The 24496-nt window shown below is 43.1% G+C and overlaps 1 protein-coding gene across 1 annotated transcript; it reads left to right on the top strand.

The window, feature by feature from the left end:
• The first annotated feature begins 1648 nt into the window (after nucleotides 1-1648).
• Nucleotides 1649-24266, top strand: LOC307047460 (G patch domain-containing protein 2-like). Its single transcript, XM_079694444.1, is given in 12 exon segments — nucleotides 1649-1792; nucleotides 2994-3659; nucleotides 8766-8827; nucleotides 9675-9824; nucleotides 9931-10016; nucleotides 10106-10170; nucleotides 10298-10337; nucleotides 10420-10447; nucleotides 10450-10495; nucleotides 14902-14930; nucleotides 14933-14980; nucleotides 20732-24266. Coding segments are annotated over 11 exon segments (1557 nt in total). The 5' UTR covers nucleotides 1649-1792; nucleotides 2994-2997; the 3' UTR covers nucleotides 21073-24266.
• The last annotated feature ends 230 nt before the right edge of the window (nucleotides 24267-24496 follow it).

The following is a 24496-nucleotide window of genomic DNA, read 5'->3' as shown; positions in this document are numbered from 1 at the left end:
TATGATCCTAAGTTAAAACGTATGAGGTTATCAGGTTGTTAACATCGTAGTTTATCAGTGGATGTTTGCTGGAACTACTCGTAAACAGCTTGTTTCCTGACGGACACACACAGCGTGACTCCGGTCAGGTAGACACCGGTCTCAAGTCAGCACCGCTGCAGACTCGCTGTTTGAGGGCTTGATAGCCCACTCCCCCTCCACACCGCTCCACACTCGTTGGTTTGGAACAGCCCTTAATATGGCGGACCCTCCGTGTGAACGCGCAAACGGAGGGTTAGGGTGTAGGGGTAGGTTTGGGAATGGGCCTTTGAGGGCTTGATAGCCCACTCCCCCTCCACACCGCTCCACACTCGTTGGTTTGGAACAGTACTTAATGTGGTGGACCCTCCGCGCGAACGCGCAAACGGAGGGGTGTAGGTGTAGGGGGCGGTTTGGGATTAGGCCAAAATGGCTCGTGCCACACACACATAGCAGAGTTTGAATGAAACACAGAGACCCAGAAGTAGGCTACTTGTAGTTGTACTGTAGTGTAGCATATTATTTTCGAATCAATAATTTTTCGAATTATGAATTTCACACATAAAAATGAAAAAATACACATTTATTGGGGGTGCTTAGGGGTTGCTATGGCTATCCTAGGGGGAGCTGCAGCACCCCCTAGCGCCGCCTATGATAAGAAAACTATGCAATAGGCTACAGTTATTGGTATTTGTTTCAGTACACATATTTATTTCAGATACTTATAGTTACAGTTTTTACGCTCTAATGAGTCTGACTGGGGAACCCCCGGCCCCCGGGCCGTATGCGGCCCGCGAGACAATTTGGCACGGCCCTCGAGGTAATTTATAAACGCACGCAAAAAAGAAAACAATTTAAGAAATTTAGACCACAAACAAAATAAACAAGCGAGTGCGTGCCTGTTTTTCCTGGCCAGGGTCAGGGTCCTTGAACACAACACGAGCCAAGTGTCATCACGTGGTATATGTCTCGTCTGACAGGGGTGGAGTTCTGACGGAGAGCACCAGAACGTCGCTCGGCACTTCAGATAAGGAGCTGTACACATGCCGCAGTTTTTGCGTGGCTGTGTCTTTAGTTGTAAGCCCAGTGGCGATCTGTTCATCTGTCATACAGTCAATAACTTTGTTGTTATTAGCATCTGGTTAGCTAGCTATGCTAACGAATATAAGAAGCTTTTTCTCCAACCAGTGAGGTAAAGGCAAATCTTTATATGATCATTATAGTTATAAAAAAATAAGAGAATAAAGTAAACGGGTATAAAATACTATATGACAGTAAACAAAAGTTGTTATTAATAAACAAGAATACAGTTTGAAAGGGGAGTGATTTGGATTTGTAAAATATCCATAAAGAAAAAGTAAATCTGCTTACAGTTGTGTTTCATATCGGTGTTGAGAGATGTATCCATAGATCTCCTGATGTTGCTCTCAAAGTGCACCAGATTGATTCTTTTAACTTCAACATTTGAAAAAAAAAATTCAGGGGGGCCACAGGGGGGTCCAAAGTCAGTGGCTCCGGCTCCCTCCTAGAACCGCCCCTGTATAGGAGTGTTACGGTGATAACTAGTAAAGGTAAATGTTATATCTGCAGTTTAGCACGCTGACTTTCTGCTTCTTATCTGCATAAACCACAGGCTTTTTTATGAGAAGCTTGGACAGTGTGGCGGGCTGTTTAGAGTCACTACAAGCGGAGACACCTGATTGGCTGGACAGCAGACCGGAAGTGCGTCTGTTTCCCAGCTGTGCTGAAAACAAAACAAGGCAAGCTGCGACTGGTGAGTGCTCAAACACAGCCATCTGCATATCAAATCATGACATCATAATAGCGGCTAGGAGTCGTTTTAAGACACGGTGACTGAGTAAATCGCTGTTAATCGTTTCGTTTCGCTGATTTAACGGAAGATGTGTGGCTGTGCTGAGCTCACGTGTTAGCTGTTGTTATGTAACACAGTCTAGCACGTCTGCTATTGTTTTGGTGCACTGATGCTGTACAGCTTCAGTCACGTTCTTACCTTGTTATGAAGGAGGTGTTTTAATTTCGTAGCTAATAATGATGTGCAGATGCTCAAAGCTTTCATTTTAACACAGCTGCAATCAAACAAACAAAGGTTACACACTGTGTCCTTGCTCCTACAGTGTCAGACCTTAGGAAAGGCCTGCGTATATTCTATCGTTTTTTTAAAAAGCCACTATAACGCCTTTCATTCTATGTATATTTGTTTTAGCAATGTGAGAGACTACATCCACAGCTGTAAATGGTAGCATGGAATGCGTCAACTCCAATGATCAGTTTGCATTTCAATATATTGTATCAGTGCTCAGTTATTATATGAGTCCAATCTTTAATTGAAAGTAACCGCTGTTTTTATTTATGGATTCAACAGTCTATTTTTAAAGGTATTTTGATAATAATGGTATATTCATATTTTCTTGGAAATTCTTGGCTTATCTATAAAATCATATGATAACTGATCAATTAAGATCAATCATTTACATAAAACAATGTAAATACTGCAATAAACTGTTATAGTGAAGGCAGTCACAACATTTTTGAAGATAATGTATCACATGGTTTCACATCCTTGTCAAACTAATTTCTGTTTTTGGAAATGTTGGATCTGACTATCACTTTTGGCAACCTGCACATAAAACTGATATTTTAACAAGGTCTCAGTCTGTAATGTCTTTATTACATTTCTAAATGTATTGGAGCCAACATACCACATTTTCTCGCTTTGACATCACAACAGAGTGTAATACTTGGAGACATCTGTCTATCAAGTTGACATGGTACCAAGGAAAATGAACTATAGAATTGTTCACTTTAGGCACTACAGCATTGGCTTCACGTTCAGCTTTTGTTTATTGTCTTGGCTGCTGTATGTCCAACTACTCTGACGTATCATATTTTGATGTAGCATCATCAATGGTGTTAAGCTCTCTGTGTTTACTCTGTCTTGTATCTTTGTTTTCCAGCACCATGATGGATGAGCTGGTGCAGGACCTGGTGTCGGCTCTGGAGCAGAGCTCAGAGCAAAGCAAGCTGGGAGAGCTGTGGCAGGAAATGGTCCTGAGTCCGCTGCACCAGCGCCGGCAGATCCGCCGCAGCAGAGGCCACAGACGCTACCGTCAATCTTCCCTCTATCCGCTGCAGCACAGACGCTGCTGGATCGAGGCCTCGGAGTCCAGCTTAGACGAAACTAAAGGACACAGAGAGAAGTCTTCCTCCTCCATCGCCGCATCTGTGGCCAATTGCAGTGACTCTGACGACGTGACCCCCACCAACCGATGGCGCTCCGTAATGAGAGGCCCGGTCAGGAATAGGCAGCCTTCCTGGCCAGAGTCCGACTCCTTCACCGAGAATAATCCAGGACGGCAGCTCAGGAGGAGGAGGAAGGTCAAACGTATGACCTCAGACGTCACGGTTAGGTTGCAGCAGAAGTTAAAGGTTTCCAGTGTAGATGGGAAAAGAAGACAGAAGCCGTCCAGGATGCAACATCTGGCGGGATCCAAGAAAAGGTCTGGAAGTTGGGTGGCAGCAGACCGGCCGACTGAAGGAGCCCGGCTGATGGGGAAGGAGTGCTGGAAGAGGAAGATGGCCAAGGAACACAGAGATGCTGCAGATGAGAACATGTCTGAAGGGTAAGTTTACATTCATTATGTTTCCTACAGTAGCTCCAGTCAAAAGTCGCCATCCATTTAAGATTAGATCATTTTTTCTAGGTTAATCATTTGTGAAAAAGAAGCAAATCCAGTTTTCAGAAGCCGACATTTAATTTACCGTACTGCCACAAGCCAAATGTTAACCCTGTCATTGTTTCAAAAGTCAGGATTAAAACCATTCTGAAAAAGGAGCTCAAAACTCCAAAAGCCCTTTTTACCCTTTAAATGGAAAGTTACCAAGGCAGTTAAACCCATACCATAAAAGTCATGGGCATAACTACTATCAGACAGGAGCAATTAAACATGGCGACATTTAAGATGATCTATGCTGCCTGTCTTCATCGAGCCACTTGTCAATATTCAGCATGTCCTCAACCAAACCAGAAAAAAGTATCACAATCATATCACTCCACTTTAAAGTATTGAGTTGACATTAAAAATGAATGATAGTCTCTTCATCCTCATCTCCTATAGCTGGAATGATCACCAGGGAAGGATCTTTGATAGTTATGCCTCCGGGCATCTGCCAGCTCATTATTTCCTTTCCAGCAATATTGTCACAAATAAATAAGTGACTTGGTGTGGTATTGATTTGTTTTGAAATGAATTCCTTTCTGTCCCAGTGTCCCAGACTGCACCGTCTTGTATGCATTTTATTTAGCGAAACTAAATGTGTCTGTAACAGGCAGCACAGAGTTTGTTAATACAGTGAAGCAAACATTCAAATATATTGTAGAATGAAAAAGACTCAAAGTAACAATTATATTTAGCTGTCACCTAGTCCATGCTTTTTCTAATATAACAAAACAACAATTTAGTCTTTTGAACAATGGTAAAGCTAAAAAGAAATGGTTTCATTTGTCTTTTTTTGCCAAAGCAGCAGTCTACAACCCAAATCCCTTCAATTTTATAGCAGCTTTTAACGATAAGTGTATTGTAAAGTGCTTTAGATAAGATGTAAGAAGCTACAGTGATTAAATATCATTCAGTCTGGATCAAGGTTCAAAGTTCTTTATTGTCAAACTAACATAGCTACAGAGTAATTATGTCGTTGAAAATCTTAGGTCACAGGCTTCTCCAACAATACAACACAATAATACAGATAAGTATACACAATATTACAAAAAGAAAAATAGTTTTAAAAAAGTGTGGAGAAAAAAAAGTGGAATAGTGCAATACAAGTCTATATACAAGTTATTGGAATGATAATAGATAAATAATTACTAAGTAGCAGATGAATGTTATGAGATTGTTTCAGCAGTTCAGTTGTTTAACAGTCTTATTGCCTGCGGGATGAAGCTGTCTGTGTGGTGGCTTTTAAGGATGATCCTACTTTAAATATATATTTTTTTTTTCAGAATGTATAAATAGTGTTTCTGCATAAAATACATGACATGTTTAATGAACTGATAAATAGACAGAATTAATGGGAAGTGCACTTCAGTTGTTTTAATATAATATTCATTAACAGTCTTGAGCCTTGGAGTTCCCATTGTCCACGTCTACTCGTGCTCCTCACAGGGTACTTCCTTTGCTGATCTCATTATCTTTTGATCTATAAAACCTGTAGAAGAAGAAGAAGACATTTGGAGTAATGTGTATTGGGACAGACAGAAGGCTTTACATCTTCTGGTTTAATTTGTGCTGACCTCCCTAGCCCCTAAACGGTACTTGTTTTCTTACTTTATGGAAAAATCAATAGTCGTTCTGACAGAAAACAGCTCCGGAGAAGAAATAAATGGGAACACCATGGCACGCTGTCAATCATTTCTCACTTACACAACGCCAACACTCTTGATTGCTGCTCAGCAGACTGCCACACTGAACCAAGGGCTGAACAATCTGATGGTTAAGACAAAGGATACGAGCAAATGTCAGCATTGATGAAGGGTTGACACTGACAGTGGTACAACAGCAACATTTATACTCAGAGAGTGCACTGCCCATTTAATGTCACACACAGATGCCATTGTTGAAATGTCTTTTGAAGCACTTCTTTGGTCTCCATTCATTCCATTAACCTCCTTCATATGGAGTGTCTGGTCTCTTTAAACGTGCCTCTCCTCAAGGTCACTCCTCTTCCGCGCACACTGAGCAGAGCGTTGCCTTCAGCCACCCAGGTTCAAGGGGAGCAGATGTTGGCGGCTCCAGTTGGGCTCCACATCCTTGATTAGAGCTGGCCCAGCCTGCTGGCAGTGAGGCCACCTGGCACCCAGGCTGGCCCAGCGAGCAGGCCTCACCTGTGGGTAGACGCCGTCCCGGGCCCAGCCTCCGTCTCCAGCTGCGAGCTGCTACCGCTGACTTCAACCCCGCCACCAGAAAAAAAAAGAAGCATGTTGTTCCCACACTGCGCTGTAATTTATTTTTTGAAAAGTATACGACGAGTTTTCGTACAGCATTTGCCGAAGTTAATTTTCATAAATCTCTGCGACTAATCCAATTACTGCAGCTGAGGGATGGTGGGATAACCTTATAATCAGACACCCATGGAAGAGGGCATGGATTTGGGTTGGGGCGGCTTGTTTGAAGAGCCTACAGATCCATTGTTATCAGCGCTTTGCCCCCCCCCCGTCTCTGCCTCTTCTTTATTCCTTTGCAGAATGAGCCCGAGCTCAATAAATGGCGGCTAGCCTGTAATCTCTGTGCAAACTGCTCTGCCTCTCCCAGGAGTTGAGGATTATATCCTAATGATTAGTGCTCATCTGGATACTGTGTTTTGCTTCACCTCTCCTGCTTGTATAGAGACAATAGGGCCATGTGGGGACTTAAGTTCACTTCTAAAAACACAGCAGTGCAGTTTTTGTCTTTGCCCTTGCCTTTGTCTCACCATGGACATATGGCACTTTATGTAATTAAGACTTATTTGCTTTATAGCACCTAATCCACGATAGAATACTTAAAGACTGGGGGAGGTGGTATTTTGTGTGTCAGCCAAAGACCAAGTTTGCCCCAAATGTTTGTCAACTTTTCTCGACAAAGGTCACTGCTGAGAAAAGAAGAGGTGTTTCTTTTGGTCCCAAGAAAAATGGGGGTCTCCATTATTCATTGCATTAATTAGGCAGTGCTTAATGAAAACGGTCTCACACATCGGCCCTGTGCTGCTCCAAGCGACATCACATTACACCTTTAATACGGATAAATACTTAATGGGTGTCTTTAATTAATTGTTTATACCTGTGACTCTTCTTAAACTTTAAACAAAATCCCTTCAATAAGATGAAAACACTTTACTAAGATGGTTATCTATATGGAAGAAGACACCACACTGCTGGTTGATCATCACTTATTGTAATAAAGGTTGTGTAATGAAGCATCAAATCCAAAATGGTTGTTTTTGTAGAGCTTGTGGCTGTGTCCTCTACTGATGTTGGAGGGTTGTGTGCTCCAGATGTCTGCCAGTTTGTCCAGAGGTGGGGTACAGCTGAGCAGAGGCCTGGGGAGTCAGTCTGGAGAGATGGGCTGAGGGGGGGGTGGACAGTCCAGGACTGCTACGCCCCGGCTTCCTCCAGATTCCCCGGAGAGGCCTGCTCCCTCTCACATCTGCTTCTTGTAGATGTGAGAGAAGATGGTGCGCGACCATCTGGCCAGGAGGACGCGCAGGCTGGACGGACCATCTCTGATCCTGCTTCACTTAAAGGCCTTTGCAATATGGGGAAGCACGGTATCAGCGCATATCTGACCCTCCAGCTTTCTGCTATGAGCAAGGTCAGCGATGAAGAACAGGAAGCAAAATGCAAGGCAATCGAAATCATCAGCCCTCTCATAAAGTCGTTATTAAAATGGCATATATACCTTTCTTCTAGTCTACAAATGTCACAGAATAGTTTTTTCTTCCTAAAAAAGACAAAAATCTAGCAAAAGAATTGTCAAAGATACACAAGATATAAAAGGAAAACAGTTCATTATTAGCTGGATGTCTTACACTGATACTGTACATCTACAGGAATGTTGATATTATATCATTGTCCTGAAATAAATACATATTTGCATCTTTTTTTAAATGGCTAAGAGATTTCAAAAAGATAGCTGGCCACAGCAGTTTTTTGTTGTTTTATATGTTGTGAAAAAAAAGTACATTTGGTTGGAACTATTTTCACCTGTGGATCGATACACATTAGTGAGCATTTATGGCAGCAGTGCAACCTAAACTGTATCAGAATGATTCATTATAAATGAATACAGGTCCTCAGTCACACCAAGATGAATTGATGTGATTTCTCTTTCGATTCAGAAACAAGCTTCTGGAAATAGAAAACTGTTGATATATGATTGTTAGAAGTAAGCAATGACAGCATTGGAACAGTTATGTTTCAGGGAGAGGAAATCCTTTTTTTGTCCCTCCATCTTTGTCCCCTCCACCCCTCCTCTTATTCCCCCGCTGACCTTGGGGTGTCTGGAGGTCCCAGTTCAAGGTGGCTGAGGTGTGAGAACGGCAGGGAAACCCGGGGTGGTCTGGGGTAGCAGAGGGCGTGGAGGCACTGTAACAGGGGTTGGCCTGGGGGTGTGGAGAGGAGCAGTGAGGGAGCAGAGGGGGGGCGAGCGGTGGCAGCCCACACAGCAGATGTTGGCCAGTTGTTGTGAGGAAGCAGCATGTCTGTGGGCCGTTCTGTGTGTGGGGCACACCCAGAGGGAGGGGCGGGCAGGGGAATGTGTTTCGCTCTCCTGTCATCCTCCACAACGCCGGCCAGATTAGATTGGAGCTGACAGCGGAGGATATTCAATTAGATTGTGCATGTCACTCAGTGGCTTCGATCAGAGCCTCTCCTCATGCCTTTGTGTTCGCTATCGCAACGAGGGAGAACACGGCACGCTCTGTCTTTTTCTGTCATTTACATTTATGTCGACCTCTAGATTCTGACTTCTCCATTATTTTGTATAAGTGAATGTTAAACATCCACATCACAGGGGCATGTACATTTCTGATTCACATTGTTCACGTTTCAAACGCTTAAACCCTGTCTGACCTAAAGAACCCACCAGGTTTCAAATGACAAATCAAAAACAGGGTCCTCCATCCTCAAATGTCACTGATATTAAAGAAACAGCTGATCATTCACATGTGATGTTTCTCTTCTTTTCTTGCAGGGAAACCAGCAGCACATGCAGCAGTGACCCTGGCCTCTTCACCAATGATGAGGGAAGACAAGGTACTCAAAGAAATCCTCATTTGAATGTATGGTGGGAACAATTGAACAGCAAGGTTCAATCAAGTAACTGCTTTGATTTGATGTATTTGGAGCTCACAGATGAAACGTTCATGATCTAGGAAAAGAAAAATGAAGAGTTGTCAGATTTGGACGATAGATACCCTCTGAGGGAATGCTGGGGCTTGAGAGGGAGGTTTCGATACAATGGGCTGGTTGCTGGGCACCCAGGCGACTCTAATAAGACGTTGTCATGTCGTGTTAATGAGCGCTGAAGCCTTTGCTAATCTCATTAGCTGTGGTGGGGCCAGGCGGCCTCTGATTTAACAGTTGTCACTACACCTTGACTGTGAGAGGCATGCTTCCTGCGTGCTCTTTGCTGACTGACAGGTCTGAGAAGAGCTCGCCGTCTGGGGACAAGACCGGTGTTGTCCGGTTGGTAGAGTGTAGTTAAAGGGGTTTACCCTAAAAGATATCCAGTCATTATTGACGCACTGATCCGTCAGTCCAATCTCCACTCCTAGGATCACCAAACAACAGCTTCTTCTAAACTATAGCACTCAGATATACCCCTATATAGCTCATCCTCCATTTCAAGTGTTTTTTCCCCACTTGAATGCATTGTGAGAACAAAGGTTAAATATGAACCTCCTTTTTTCCAACATTATCCTCAATCAGTAATCTAGTTAAAGGTTCAACAAAGTTACTTGCTTTTTGGACAAAGCAGGGGTTGCTAAGGCATATTAATGAAATCTGCAATGGTTTTACATTTGTACAAATATGCTAGTTAGCATCAGGCTGCAGCAGCATCATGCTAACTGAAGTGACTTCCTCCCTGTCCCGTGTACAGGCGATGACGAGCAGAGCGACTGGTTCTTCGAGGGGGACTGCGGGGTCGGGACCAGTGTAGCCAGCCTGCTGCCCGGCTGGGACTCGGACGGCCAGCTGGACAACCGGCCCCCCCCCACCTTCCTGCAACCTGCAAGGCCCCCTCAGAGAGGTATGCACTGCCTTTTTGTGCTTTAGACACATTATAACTAACATTGATGATGTACTAAAAATGATTTTGCGACAAAGGAAGGTAACTGTGCGTCTTGTGGTTGCAGGGTATCGGTATCACTCACGCCTGAAGCGAGTGCCTGGCTCTGCCGCCTGCTGCATGAGGAGGGACAGGAGGAGGCTCCCCAGCAAGGTTAAAGCAAACATCTTCCTCCGCCGTAGGACACTTTTGTTAAGGTCTTTGTGTCTGACTACTATGCATGTTTGATTTGTGTTTTACAGAGCCAGGGCATGCCGGTGTTTGTAGAGAGGCTGAGACAATACTCCCAAGATCCTTACCAGAGAGAGTAAGATATACTGATGAAAATTAATTCAACTGAAAACACAACTCATGTGGTATCATCATCATCATCATGATCATCATCATCATCATCATTTTGCACCTAATGATGATACTCTGTTTTGTCCTTTTAGCTTTTGGCGGCCTCCTGTTGGAAAGCGAGACAGAAGCCAGGTACGTTACCTTGTAAATCTCTTCACTCCACTTTCTTGCTTTAATTCCAGACTCTAATCTTATTGATACTTTTAATTTCCAGTTAAACCCTTTGTGCCAATTACCCGTGTGTCAGAGAGCTCCGGTCTCAGATGTTCTTCCTCAATCTGCAGAAACAGGTAGTGGATGTGAAGCAGGCTCTTAAGGGCCTATTGGAGACTCCATTCTGTTTTTTTTAATCAATGCTCAATATATTGACGGACCAGTCACTGACCGTCTCATTGAAATGTATCTGTTACAAAGGTAAAGGCAAAGGTCGCTGTTTACTATAGAAATCTTTGTTAAGCCAAATGTTGCTGGAGTTCCAGGCATCTTTTGGCTGACTCTAGCTTACATTTCTCACGGCTTGGGCTTTCACGGACTCAAATGCTGTGTTAATATAATTATACCATTTCTTTGTGGATTTGTAAAAAGTATTGAATTGGTAACTTGGTACAAACTAAGCATGCACATTGAGTAAGGTGGCAAAATACAGACATTATCATAAAAATAGTCATCACACGAAATAAGCTTATTATCCACATTTAACATCCTACGCGTGGACATTCGATATGTGTGGACAAAGTACAAGACTTCTGAAAAATGTTATGAGTATCAAACCGGGTTTATTAGCATTTATTATAGAATTACTTAAGTAATGAAGTTGATAAAACAACGTTGAGTGTGTTCTGAGCTGATAAAGTGGTCTCCAGGGTCTACATAAACAGAAGATAAGTGTTGATGTCAACCCTGTCCCAAAGTCTAAGGCAAAGTGACAATAGACAGCTACAGTTCGATGCAGCTAAAACTTCAAAATGAAATAGTTTTCAAGGTCAGCGTTCCCAAAGAGAACTACTATGTGTTGACATAGTTGTAATGCAGTTTCAAATCCCTGCATTTCTGGGACTGCACAAAAAATAAAATAAAGAGGTTTATCCAAGAGATGTTTGTCAAAGCATCTCATCGCTCGCAGTCATCCCTGGATCTGTTGGATCTGCATGGGGGACGTTTGAGGAGCCGCTTAGCCCCCTTGGCCTGGAGACTGTGGGACTCCTCATTGTATTGTTTCCACTCGGCCTATTTATGGTGCATTCTTAATTTAGTTCACACACACACACACTCCTTGTCCTCCCTCTCTCTTGGGTTAGTTCACAGAGCGCTCCAGCACTCCTTGATGAGGGGCAAAAACACGACTGCTATGAAAAGCCCCCGACTTCTTAGGGCTTTCTTTTCTAAACTGGCCCTTTCTTCTCCACCTGAAAGGTTCCTTCAGATTCCAGTTTGAGGCATTGTGAATACTAATTTCTCTCTATTAAAAAGCCCTCATATCCCTGCCATGCTCTCATTTGAATGGCGGACTCAGGGGAGACCTCTTAATTCCTTTATAGTGGGATTCAAGACCCTTCACTTCAAAAAGTATAAATCATACTCCCAAATGAATGAGGGAGAGAGGGGGGATTGACGAGAGGGGCTTCTGATGTGTCCCGTTGGACGGCACGAGCTGAATCCATCTCCCCAAGCTGCTCAAATCCACTCTCCAGTGAGATGGAGGCTCTGTCCTCACGACCCAGCTCTGCTCACATGGCACCGTTCACCTCCTCTAACTTCCTCCAAAACCCACGTTCACATGCAGACACAACACCAGTTACACTTATTGTGTTGCATTACAATGAGGAATAGTATAATTGCTCATGCCTGCGCCTAACAAACTTTAAAACGCCCTCTCCTGATCTCACTTCACTATATTTTCATTTCTTTCCGAGCATCCAGCCCGCGTGATCGATTTCTCGCGCTGAGCTCCCATACATCTGACTTTTCTTTGTTTCCAAACACCCTTGAGAGAAAGTGTTTTCTCTGTGGGCAGAGTGTAAGCATTAATCTTGTATGGCGGCCAGGTTGAAATGATACTGTATTAATAAAAGCTGTCATCTCCTGTTTGCCGCCAGTTGACGGCGACAATCAGAGATTTGATGTTAAGTGATAAAGGCTGTTTGAGGTTGCTTGCTGTTTATCCTCGTATCGGCGTGTGAGTAGACGCCATGCTTTGTGGGATTTGGCTGTAATGCTCGGGGCCGGCGGGCGCGTTAAAATGCATAACTGCCTCCCTGAGCTGAGCCAGGCAGCGGCAGCTTTTATCTATTGACTTATTTATTTCTAAATGACACTTGCGCTGTGAGATAAATCATAGCCTTACGCCACTCTCTTCCCCAGTTTTCATTTTAATTGTGAGATCTCGGTGTCAGCAGTTAGTATATTGGTGTGAGTGGCCTATTGATTATTGATTTGGAGTTATTGATTATGCTCCCTGGAGACCCTAATCCTTTCTGATTCATTTGAATACCTCTATTAATCTTAAGATCCTGCTCACACCTGAAGCACCGTGTACCCTAATGAAAATAGATGGCCATTTTGTAACTGTGGCCCCTCACTCCTCTTTTGATTTATTATTTTTAATTGATATATTTGCTTTTGGATGTGGGCGCCAAAATTACAATTGACCCTGTGTCAGTGCTGTTTTACTCTGCACCCTGAGGGACTGCGCTGCATTTAAAAGTGTCTCATATGACCTGAAAAATCCATCTTGGAGACTTGCCCCTCAGTGTCCTTGTGTCTTTGACAGAATTGAGTTGTTTTTAGCCGTCTTCATTACGTATTATTAGTTTTTTTCATTGCTTATTGCCCCTGAGTCAATCTTTGTTTTCTCATCACAGTTTCTGTATATTTAGGGACAAAACAACTGGGCAACATCTGTCCTGCTGTTATAAACTGATGAAGTAACAGATGTTGAATAATAAAAACAGTGTTGTGCATTTTTTACCACTTCCCCCAGTTTTACACGGAGCCATGTAACATGCTTATTAAAAGTCTTTGGGTTCTGCTCTGAGATGAATGGTGTGTTTTGGCTTGGTTAATGAGCCAGCTGATGGTATTCTCATGTTTGATTAGCATTGTGCTGAGGGTCTCGGTGGGCTCCTGGCTCTGCCTCTGAGCTCCCTGCAGCCTGAAGGGCCCTCGCCTCCCTCCAGGCTGCAGGGGCCCCGGGGTGCTTCGGACTCGGTGTAATGAGGGAAGAGATTGAGGGATGGACCTCCACACATTAAGACCAAATTCATCAGGGTATTACTTTTAATACCGCAGGCGGGCCTCGTGAAATAATGCAACGTTTAAGCGGGGGATCGATTTTGGAATTAAAAAGTTAGTTTGCAAAGATTTACTGTGGGGAGTTCCATGCCTGAGCTCTTTATCAGGGCCGCAAATGGCTGGTTATGTGCTGTCCGACAGAGCTACGATTGAGGGATCGATAGGCGCGTGATTTACTAACTGGAGTACAGGTAATCAATAAGTATAAAAGTAAATGAAATATGCATTACTGGGATTTTATTAGAGAGGGGTAGCAGGGAGAGAATAACGGTCAGGCCATTTCTTTTTATATCTATTGATTATACAACATAGAGACTTCGCTCAAAGCATGCCCCGCTCAGCTCTCGACACCCTGCGCCTGCACCCCCGTCATGTGATTTATGGTTGTTGAGGTCATGGAACACGCTGCCTGTTAAAAGGCTGCCCTGACGGGGCCTTATTGTAGCATGTGCCTGTTAGGGTTGTGAGCTTTATGAAGCCTGCCGTCCGTGAGGAGCGGCGCTGGATAACAAGGAGCGTCGTGCTGCATGAGCCTCGGTTCTGCAGTCTGTCATGAATTCATTTTTACAAGTTGTGCTTATTGGCATTTTCAAACAGCATTGTTGTTTAAATCTTCTCTTAGACGCAGTTAACCTGTTTATAATAAGCAGAATGTGCAAGATTTTAACTCAAATGTTCTGTCATATCTTACGGTAGCTCCCTCACACACTCCAACTGTGTTTTACTCAATCTGTCCCCCTCCTCCCATGCGCGCACACACACACACACACACACACACACACACACACACACACACACACACACACACACACACACACACACACACACACACACACACACACACACACACACACACACACACACACACACACACACACACACACACACACACACACACACACACACACACACACACACACACACACACACACACACACACACACACACACACACACACACACACACACACACACACACACACACACACACACCACATCAGCTGCTCCCCCTCCCTTCCCAGTGATGGAACGGACCTTGACCTTAACTTTACATTTCTGAAGTCAGGGCTATTAAGCTGGTGGGGGGGATTTTTTCCTATTTCAGGGCTCCTGACATATGACACAGGAGGCAAGGAGCAGGTGTAATTTGTTTATGTGAACTCTGCAATGACTCAGCCACTTGCACCCAGCACCTCTCCTCATCCAATATTCCATCTGCTGAAAATATGTATTAATGAAGAAAAATTAAGGTGGGGCCAAGATATGCATCGCACTGTAAACTGCTGCGTTTGCAAATGTGCCTCGCTTGCATTTATCGACTTTTATGGAATTATTACATTTGTACATGTTTATGTGTGGGGAGGTATTGGGAGTAAAGTTTGGTCTCTGTTTCTCTGTCCCCTCAGGCAGACTGAGGTCTCCTGTGCACACCACCCCGCAGTGACATCAGGAGGAGGACAGCAGCGGTGTCCGTCACAACATCAGGTATCACCCTCCACATATACTGATGAATCTCCGGCCTACTCACCACTCGCTCATATTATTATTCCATGTGTTATGTTGGGGCATACAAAACTAAACGTGCAGGTTAAGGATTTCTAGATATCTCTGATAAAGATACCTAAAATAAGAGACATTTAGTCATCATTTGTTGTAGCTTTGTGTTTTTAGCAGTGCAACAATGTGGTTCTGTCAGTCCTCTTCTGTAGTCCAGACTGATATATCTAAACAACTACTGGATGGATTTCTGTGACGTTTTGTATGGACCATCATGGTGCTCAGAGGATGAATCCTAATGGATTTGTTTGTCCCCTCACTTTTCTAATGCCAACATGAGGTTGGCATGTGGGAAATATCTCAACATGAATTGCCATGAGATTTGGTACAGGCATTCACACCCCTCTGAAGACCAATTGTTGTCATTTTGGAGATTATACAATGCATTACTGATTCATTATGTATGTTTTTGATAACAATGGGATTCGTTTTTCGCTATCGTGAGAATGTTGGGGCCATGTTTTTTTTCCCCTTTTGAATGGGGGCATGACAGAGAAACATCAGATAATACCTGGGTATTGAACAGGCAACAACCTTTCCATCAGTGGGATACCTATGAAGGTGTACATGGTAAACAAACCTGCCATAAATCAGCTTGTGAGCTTAATGATTGAGCATATTAACATAACTCTTAAAGCACCACTCTGCCTAAATGCAGTTGACCAGTTTCTGTAAATACAGAATGGAAAATATTTTGTGAATTAACAGGAGATGGAAATGTGAAGTTAGACTTGTTAATATGTTTGACGATTGAAGTTTCCCTTTTAAAGCGAAAGACAAAGAGAAGTGATGTAGAGTTCACCGTATTGCAGGTGGCAGCGAGCAGCCGCCGCTGTGTCTGTTTGGACCGCTGGAGCTGCCTTTTTTCATTAGAGTCATGGCTCCGGGCCTTGTGTCTTTGCCGGATTGAAATCTGAATTGGTTTGTCCACCTTTTTCCTCTGCGTCCTCTCCCCGTGCTCCACTCCTGAAGCTCCTGTTTGTCATTTAAATAACAAATGCCGGTAGTTCCATGATTTAGTGAGGGGTGTAGGCCTCTGATGTATATTAATATTGTCACACAGTGCACTGTACCAGGGTCCATCATTCATTTGGATAAAAGAGGTGGAATTTAAAAACAGCCAATGCTTTACTTGGGGACAGATTGCATCCATTTATTGCATTGAGTGATGGAGCGGCCGGCAACTCTGTCCTTCACCCCCCCAGCGCTGAACCACTTCCCATAAAAGTACAAAAGGATTCACCCCTGGCCCTTAAGGACCCCTCATATTCAACATGCGGAACGAAGGGGGATCCCTCAGTTTAGGACAGTTGACAGACCCTATTGTTAAAGGTTTAAGAGGGGGAAATAAATGTATTGAAATCTTAAACAAAACATGATAAATTAATCATTATTTTTCCACAAATACAAAGAAATTAGTGTTTAATTTGTAAATCCTGCATTTTACAAATTATCACTGCTTAACATTTTAGTTTGATAGGGTATTTTCTCATGGGTTTTCTCCCAAAAATAAATACTGCTATGACCCCTTGGATTTTTTATAGTGTGTTTTGGATTAAGAGACTACAAGATGATCTGTTCCCTATATTGCGTAGGAGAAGGGTCCCTGATTGGCACACCCCCCTCAGCCCTGTTCAAAGTGTTTTCCTGCTTCTTGAGTCTAGTGCCCCCTGTCCACCATGATTTATCATGCATCCCCTGTCGTCCAATGTCAGTTTCTGCAGCTGCAACTGCTCTGTATAAATCTTTACTTTGGCAGCGAGCTGGAGCATGTCGCTCCTCAGTAATCTCACCGCGGCCAGGAGACGCACATTCACTCTGACAAGCTTTCACACTCCCCGTGTACACATTTTGGTTTGTTGCCATTCTGACATAAATCTGTTCAGAGACAAAATCAGATTCAGTGATTTGTTGAGCCGAATTGTTCTCCGGTAAACATCTTGTTTGCATGTAAAGATTGTTTACTGCATTTAGAAGAGAGAACAGCACGTTGCTCTCAGTGAACACGACAGCCAGGTCTTTGTTTGAGTTGGCCAGAGGAAGTGGATTGTTGTACGTGTTAGCGCTTGATTTGAGACTCTGTAATCAGGAGTGAAAATGGTCTTCGGCCGGAGGTGTCTTCCAGGTCTCCGTGGGGAATTACTGAGGCGGTACCCAGCTGTTGCTTTTGTCTTCTTTCTTTACCCTTTTAGCACTTCTGTGGAAGTGCGGAAACTGGTTTGGGGGGAAAAAAAGGAAAAACAACACAACAATTTATCAAGCCAGGTATCTGTTTGGATTAGATGACCACTCCATTACTCCACCGTAAATTGCCCATTTTCTGCTTTTCTCACAACCGTCAATCCAACAATCCAACTCAATCCAACAAGTGCTTACTAGATCTCGAGACAAAGCATGCCAGTTCTCTATTATATGTTGTTGGATATTATTAAAAAAAGGCACATTGATATTGTAATTTAAACTGGATCTATTTTGGGTGGCTACAAATTGTATAATTTCTGCACATTTTGATATTTGATCCAAAATGTTGTGTTCTGCAATGAGTCATATCACCATGTTGCCTTTTGAATGTGAAGGAAAATAAGTACCTGTTGACAATATAATGAAAGATATTCCTAAGGCAAAGATCAATTAGTGTGTGTGAAGATCCCGATGGATTTTAATTGTCCTAGCTTGTCTCGGAAACAGACTAATTAATAATCGCACTTCTAACCCCCCCCCCCCCCTGCTGTCTCCTGCTGCAAAATGTAATTCCTCTTTATATCTATCAAGCGACAATGGTAATAACCCAAACTTTAACTTACTCAGAGTGCTTTATTTCAGGAGGAGTCAGGGTTTAAACTCTGATTAACGTCATCAGTGCGTTCCCTACGTCTTGGAAAGTGCCACACGTGGAGGCCGGCCCCCCAGCCTCCCCTCTCCCCTCTTCATGTGTCTCCTTGCTCGAGCACGACGGCTGCGTGACAGATCACCTGCGTCTGGGGCCCGCCGTGTTCCTGCCCGGCGGTCCGGCCCCCTCTCATTAATGCCCAGGCTGGTGCGAGGGCCGTATGGCAGCACAAGACAAATAACGCTACCACTCAGCCATCACTTCTGCTGACAGAAATGCAGCCCACCGCACTATTTCGCCCTCTCCGGCTCCATTCCGCACCCCGCTCGCGTCCTTCAAAAAGCCCCTCCCCATCTCCTCCGTCTATGACCTGCACCTGCCTGCGCTGCTCCACCAAACTTCCAGGGTGGTTGTTTGCGGTTGCTCCAGGCTCAGCTTACGACTGAAACCCACACAAGTTGACATAGTGTAGCCGAGAAACCCGCTGCCTTTGTAAACACCCTAATTGTTTTCTTTTTGTAAAGACAGATTTGTTTTTAGCAGCTCAGAGTCTGTCAGGGGCTTTCTGACTCTGCTTGTGTGCAAACCTGCTCACCGGGAGGTCTGATTTGAATGTCTTTGTTTTTTGTTCAATTGTGAAAAGAATGATCTGTTAGTGTGTGTCTGTGAGAGAGAAGGAGAGCGAGCAGGAGAGAGAAACACAAAGGCTAATCATTAAAGAGCTATTCAGCCCTGTTCATTTAAGTGTGGGAATCAGCAGGCCCATTACTGTCAATGTGTAATTAGCTGATTAATAAACACGGGGAAGGGGAGTGCTCCAGGAAGGCCTGTAATGATTGTTTTTAGAGAGCATCACATGAGAGCTTATTAAGATGGTAAGATGGTTCCATTCAACCTCCCATTATCACCCACAATAAATGCATGTACTGTAATTCTCCCATTGACAGAAAACCTTTTTAATGTCTTTATCGACCTTGATGTAAAACCAGTTGAGTGTAAGTGTAGGTGTTCTGGCCGAATGAAAGTATCTTTTATTCATTCATCAAGTTTAATTGATCTTGCAACGCTCACATTAATGTACAAAGATACTATAATTGTGATAAGTTGCTATATTTAAACGTTTTATATTATTTACCTACAACCTGCATACAGTCATTGGTAGAAAGTAACCAAGTACTGTGTTTAAGTACAATTTTGAGGCACCTTGAATATTTCCGTTTTCTGTTACTTTATGGTCCTACATTCCACACATGCTAATCTCCTAAAATACAATGTATTGTTAAATATTAAACCAATGTTCCCAAACCTTTTGGCTCGAGACCAGTGTCGGATCACATGTCAATGGATTTCACCAAGAGGCTTTATTTAACTGTTAGAGACCCAAATGATTCTTATAATTCACGAAAAAGCAAAGGTAGAAATATTTGTATTTCCTTACCCAATGAAGGAAATACTCACAAACCCTCAAGATTTATTTAGATCTTCATACCCTCTCCTACTGTAGGTTAGTTTAAAAAAATGATACAGTACTTAAGCATTGGCACACCTTACAATACATTTGAAATATTTGAGTGACAGGGGCCATTTTCTACCTGTATTAAGTACGTTTACAGAATAATGCTTTTATTCTTTTACAATTTTGCCTGCATGACTTCTACTTTACCTTTCAAATGGTTGTATTGGTACGTAAACATGTGAACCTTGAATACTAGTTCATTGATTAGCCAGAATAAGGTAGCTTCCCTTAAATAAGTACAACCTGGATTTGCGTGGTAAAAGGTTTAGTTCATGTGAATATCCGCTCAGTTGAACAAAATGTAAAATGTGAATAAACAGCATATCCAGATTGTGACCTTGACCTAGGACAGAGGCGACTATCTGCTATGCCCTGAGCATGTAAACACACCCACAAACTCAAAGTTCCCAGCCATTTCTGTGTATCTGTCAAATATGGAAACCACTGAATTTTGATCCAAGCCTTTGACTATGTTTAACCCGAGTGTTTGGGTTGAAACTCAGCAACGGTTAGTCATCATTCCCTCAAGAAATATTAATCAATTATCTTGCCCGCCGGATCAGTTTGGGGAAGAAGTCATCTGGAAAGAGGCACAAGCAGATATAATGGGAAGGAGCAAAAGCACATGCCAGTGAATGCTGTAATGCCTAATCCTTTGAGACAGCCAAGAGCCACAATGTCACTTCTAGTTCCCTTGTCCTCTGCTCTGGGACTGCCTCACCGATGTCTTGTGTGACCGCCGCTAACTTTTTCGGGGAAATCTGAAAAGATTTATTTATCAAGCATGTTAGGGAGCGCAATTGTTTTAGAGTTCCTCTGTCTTCTGCAGAAATTGGACCCTTTTCTCTTTCAGATATTTCCCTTCAATTCCAGGAACAAAAAGCTTTAAGGGTGAGCCAGATCAAGAGAAAGAGGATGTTTAAAAAGAAAGGGAGTCAGTGAGATGTGAACGTGAATGATGAATGGAGTTAAAAACATACAGCTTCTTACACTGCATAACTGGAGGGGAGGGAGTTAAGCCATAGGAGCAGCACAGATTGGCCTTTTAATAACCATGTCCACGAGTCATATGGGGCCAAATTGGATTTGGCTCACTTGACCAAAACCTCATTAATATTTAACCTATTAGAAAAGGATTGCTTCAAAGTTTTTATTTTAATATACCTAAAACAGCGAGTGATCTATGAGTCGTGGACGAAATGTATTTATTTTTATCCGAGAGCCTGTCCATTGAATCTGGGAAATGTGATTTATGTGAGTATCTATTTCTGTTTGTTCTCAGTGTTGTGTTACATGTCCAGAATATGATATGGGCTTTCTTTATTCTCTGCAGCAAGCAACCCATTTCACAAGGATCACCGGAGAGAAGAGGCACAGGGAGCCAGTAACACCTCAACCCTAGTGGGACCAAGAGCACCAGGTTCACAGAGTTTATCTCCCCTCCCCCCCCCCGAGGGACCACCAGAAACCTGCCCGGACAAGCACACTGAAGTGACAAATGAAAAGATATTGTGCCAGAGAATGAAAAGGCCTCTCTTGCTGCACAAACTATATAACAAAGGAAAAAATACAAAGCACATAATTACTCCTCAAATCAGCATGTTATTGCTGGATCCAGTCTTTTCAGGTGTAGTATTAAGCATGACAAATGTTAATGCAATCAAGCCTTGTTAAGCCATCTCCTGAAAGTAGCTTCAAGAGGCTCCTTGTTCCACTGAAGACTGGACGGCTCCCCCTGTTTCCACACACTGGCTCCAGGGCCACCTGCTACCACACAATCCAACAATTATGTCCACTCTAGTAGCGTAGTAGCGCGGCGTTTGTCAGCGGGAACACTGGGAGGATGGTGTGGTCAGGTTTACGGCACGAAGCTTCTGTAGCTGCGAGACAGGAGAGCATCAGAATGTTTAGCGACCCCATGCTGCTACAGGGTTCGGAGAGGCGACCACCGGTAGAGAGCCACACAAAGTACAGGCGTCCGATTAGCATGGTTTTGAAAAGCTACAGTTTGTACAAAAGGTGCTCATTAGCACAACACAGAGGGAGCGTAGTCGCCGTCCTCGGAGGGCCGCTTTTGTTCTCTATTTAGCCTACCTTCCGTATTTAAATGTCCCCAAATGTGTTTAAGTTCAAGGCCAGCTGCAAATCTGTTTGAACAGTGTGTTTTCCAGCAGCGGTGGAGAAGTGGGGCCGGTGGAGAGGAGATGCAGAAGCTGTTGAAGACGGGAAAGGAGTGTCGTGCACATTCACCTACCCTTGGGGTATACATTTCACCGACTCTCTCAGCATCAGATGCATTAAAAGATCAATGGCGGCGTACACTGAGATCAAACACAACAATTCTCTCACAGCTGGTAAACATGCCGTATTTTCAGAAAACTGCATTTGTTTATAGGAGTCAAGTGAAGTACATTCTACTCAACCTAAACCACATACAGATGATGACTGTCTTTAAAAACACAAACACATTCCCCTATACATTATCTCTCCTGGGGTTTGACATTTCAATATAAAATGTTTTTTTGAGGGCAATTTTAAGCGAAGAGAATTCGTGCAACAGTTTTTAAATAGCTTATCTGAAATCCTTCCCAACACCAAAAGGCAAAGGTATGCACTTTCCATAATAATGATCACAAGATACCTTTGTAGTGAAACGATCCGCATTATCATCAGCCACATTCTGCATGTCTTTTCAGACACTTTAAAGCCTTCTCTGAGAGAAGGATCGCATTTAGTAGAATGAGATTTGCCAATTAACGTGAGTTATACGTCCGCAATAATCCGTCTGAGAAGGCTTTATGTGATCATGTTGGCCAGGGATGACATTTATAAATGCTGTGTGTGCACACTCGTCTAAATGGATGCCTCACACAAGACATCCTGCCACAGGAATCAGTCAAAGTGTTGAGGCAAAGAAAACACACACACACACACACACACACACACACACACACACACACACACACACACACACACACACACACACACACACACACACACACACACACACACACACACACACACACACACACACACACACACACACACAGCAGCTTGGCCAAACAGTCCAGCAGCTTCGTGGGATATTCACATGCCACGCATACATGATCCACATTCATAATTTGAAGTTTTTGATGAATACATTGGTTTCCTTTTGAAGCCTCTGGTTGACAGGTATTGACTGTTTAGTGTTTTAAGGAGAGCTTCCCGCCTATTGCTCTATCAGTCAGTCTGTGTTTTGGTGCCAAGGCATTGACAGGGCTGGAAGAAGCATCACTTCAGATACAGTTCCATTAGAATCGGGAGGGGAAACACCTCTCCTGACTCTCTGGTAATTAGCAGTCCCCATAATGTCATCTCAGCCAGACTGTATGCTGCAAAATGTATTTCCAAAGGCCAGGAAGTAGGGGGGGGGGGGGGGGAATGGCTTCCGCAAAGCCAGTCAATTGCCCTGTTACAGTTAAGGAATCCAGCAGGCCGGTACCACTCATATTTCATCCCAGGTAAAGATTACCTGTCAGGCCCATGGGAGATGTATTGATCTGTTTTCCTTTTTCCGCCAGCAATCACCTGACAAAGGCACCTAGGAGGCGAGTGAATGAGTGATGCCCGGTCTGTGTGCTCCGGTGTAGTGGCTGCTAGTGTCCACTGATGGGTGGAGAGGTGTTGAGGAAGGAGGACAGATAATGCAGTCATAAACTCAGTTTGAACCTCCTCTGTATGCACACGGGGCGGCCCCTTGGTCCCCGGGTCACAGGTCAGTGGGAAATCTGCTTTTCTTTTTTTTGTGGCTCCTTTCTTGTCAGTGGCGTTTGTTCTCTCTGTGTAGTGATGATAGAAACACATGCAGAAGAGGCTCTCTGGTTCCTGCTGACAAATGCATGTTGCGAGTCGCAGTAGTTCAACTCACTTTGGGTTTCAAAAGTGACGCCGTTTGATCTGGGCACCTTTCTTTTCACAATAAAGTCCTAGTGTGGTCAGGGTTTCCTGTGATTGTCAGCGTGGTGATGATGCACTCTCAATATGTTTGACAATTTATTTTGGCAGCTAAACGTATTTATATATTTGCCTTGTTCAGTGGAATGTCAGACTTGATCTTATCCATGAAGCCATGCATTTAAAGTGATTGCAATGTATAAAATGTGTAGTATTTATGATGTGATGCATAGTTATAGCTCCATTAATTGAGGATTTAGGTCTGAGGACATTAAATTGATAAATTCAATTTCATGATAGATAGTAGAGTAGATATGTCTCTTTAATTTTTTACTGTCGTATTTTTTAATTTCATTTACAAGGAATTAAATATATCTCCCTGATATCAGGGCTCTTAGGCAGCTATCCACATTTGATACGTAGTACAAATAGCATCTTATCTCATAGGCTGTTATCTTCATATTTAATAGCAGTGGAGGCATGCCTAATTGCTTTGCAAATGATCTAAAGAGGATTACTCCTTCCTTAGAAAGCCTGCACGGTGTCACTAGATGTTAGAGAGACATTACAATGGTATTCAATCGAACCTGCAGTGCAGCGTTTATGCAGGAGCTCTGTTTTCTATGATGGTGTTGTTAGGTCAGAATAAGTGTCAGCATGGGGTGGATACTCTGCTTTTTAATAAACTCTGTATGAAGAGAACATTTTGACTTCTGCATAAGAAGCTGTTTGATGAAATTGTAGTTTTATTAATGTCTTTGTATTGTCATGTGTAATTAATTTTTTTAATGATGTAATGCCTTTATGTCATCTGTGATGTTTTAATCATTCTTACATGTCATGAGTATTTACCGAAAAAAAATCTGCAGTGTCTATTTATTTCAAATGCTGAAATGTGTGTGCAATAAATGAGTGATGATGATTGTCCAAAATGCGTATGTGAAGATGTGGTTTGAAATTAAAGTTATGCCATACACATATTTACAGAATAATACGTGCATGAGTATTACAGAATAGAGAGACAGGAAACACTGGGTGATGACATGGCTGGCAACAAACAGGTCATGTTGTTGGTACAGTACGTGGTATGCAACATAGCCAATCAGGAGGCTTGAAAGTATCAAAAACAAAACAAAACCGTTATTTGAGACCTTTTTTTGCC

The sequence above is a fragment of the Notothenia rossii genome, assembly GCF_949606895.1.
Source record: "Notothenia rossii genome assembly, chromosome: 7".
NCBI lineage: Eukaryota > Metazoa > Chordata > Actinopteri > Perciformes > Nototheniidae > Notothenia > Notothenia rossii.
The sequence above is the reverse complement of the archived record's forward strand: the minus strand, read 5'-3'. Positions and strand labels throughout refer to the sequence as shown.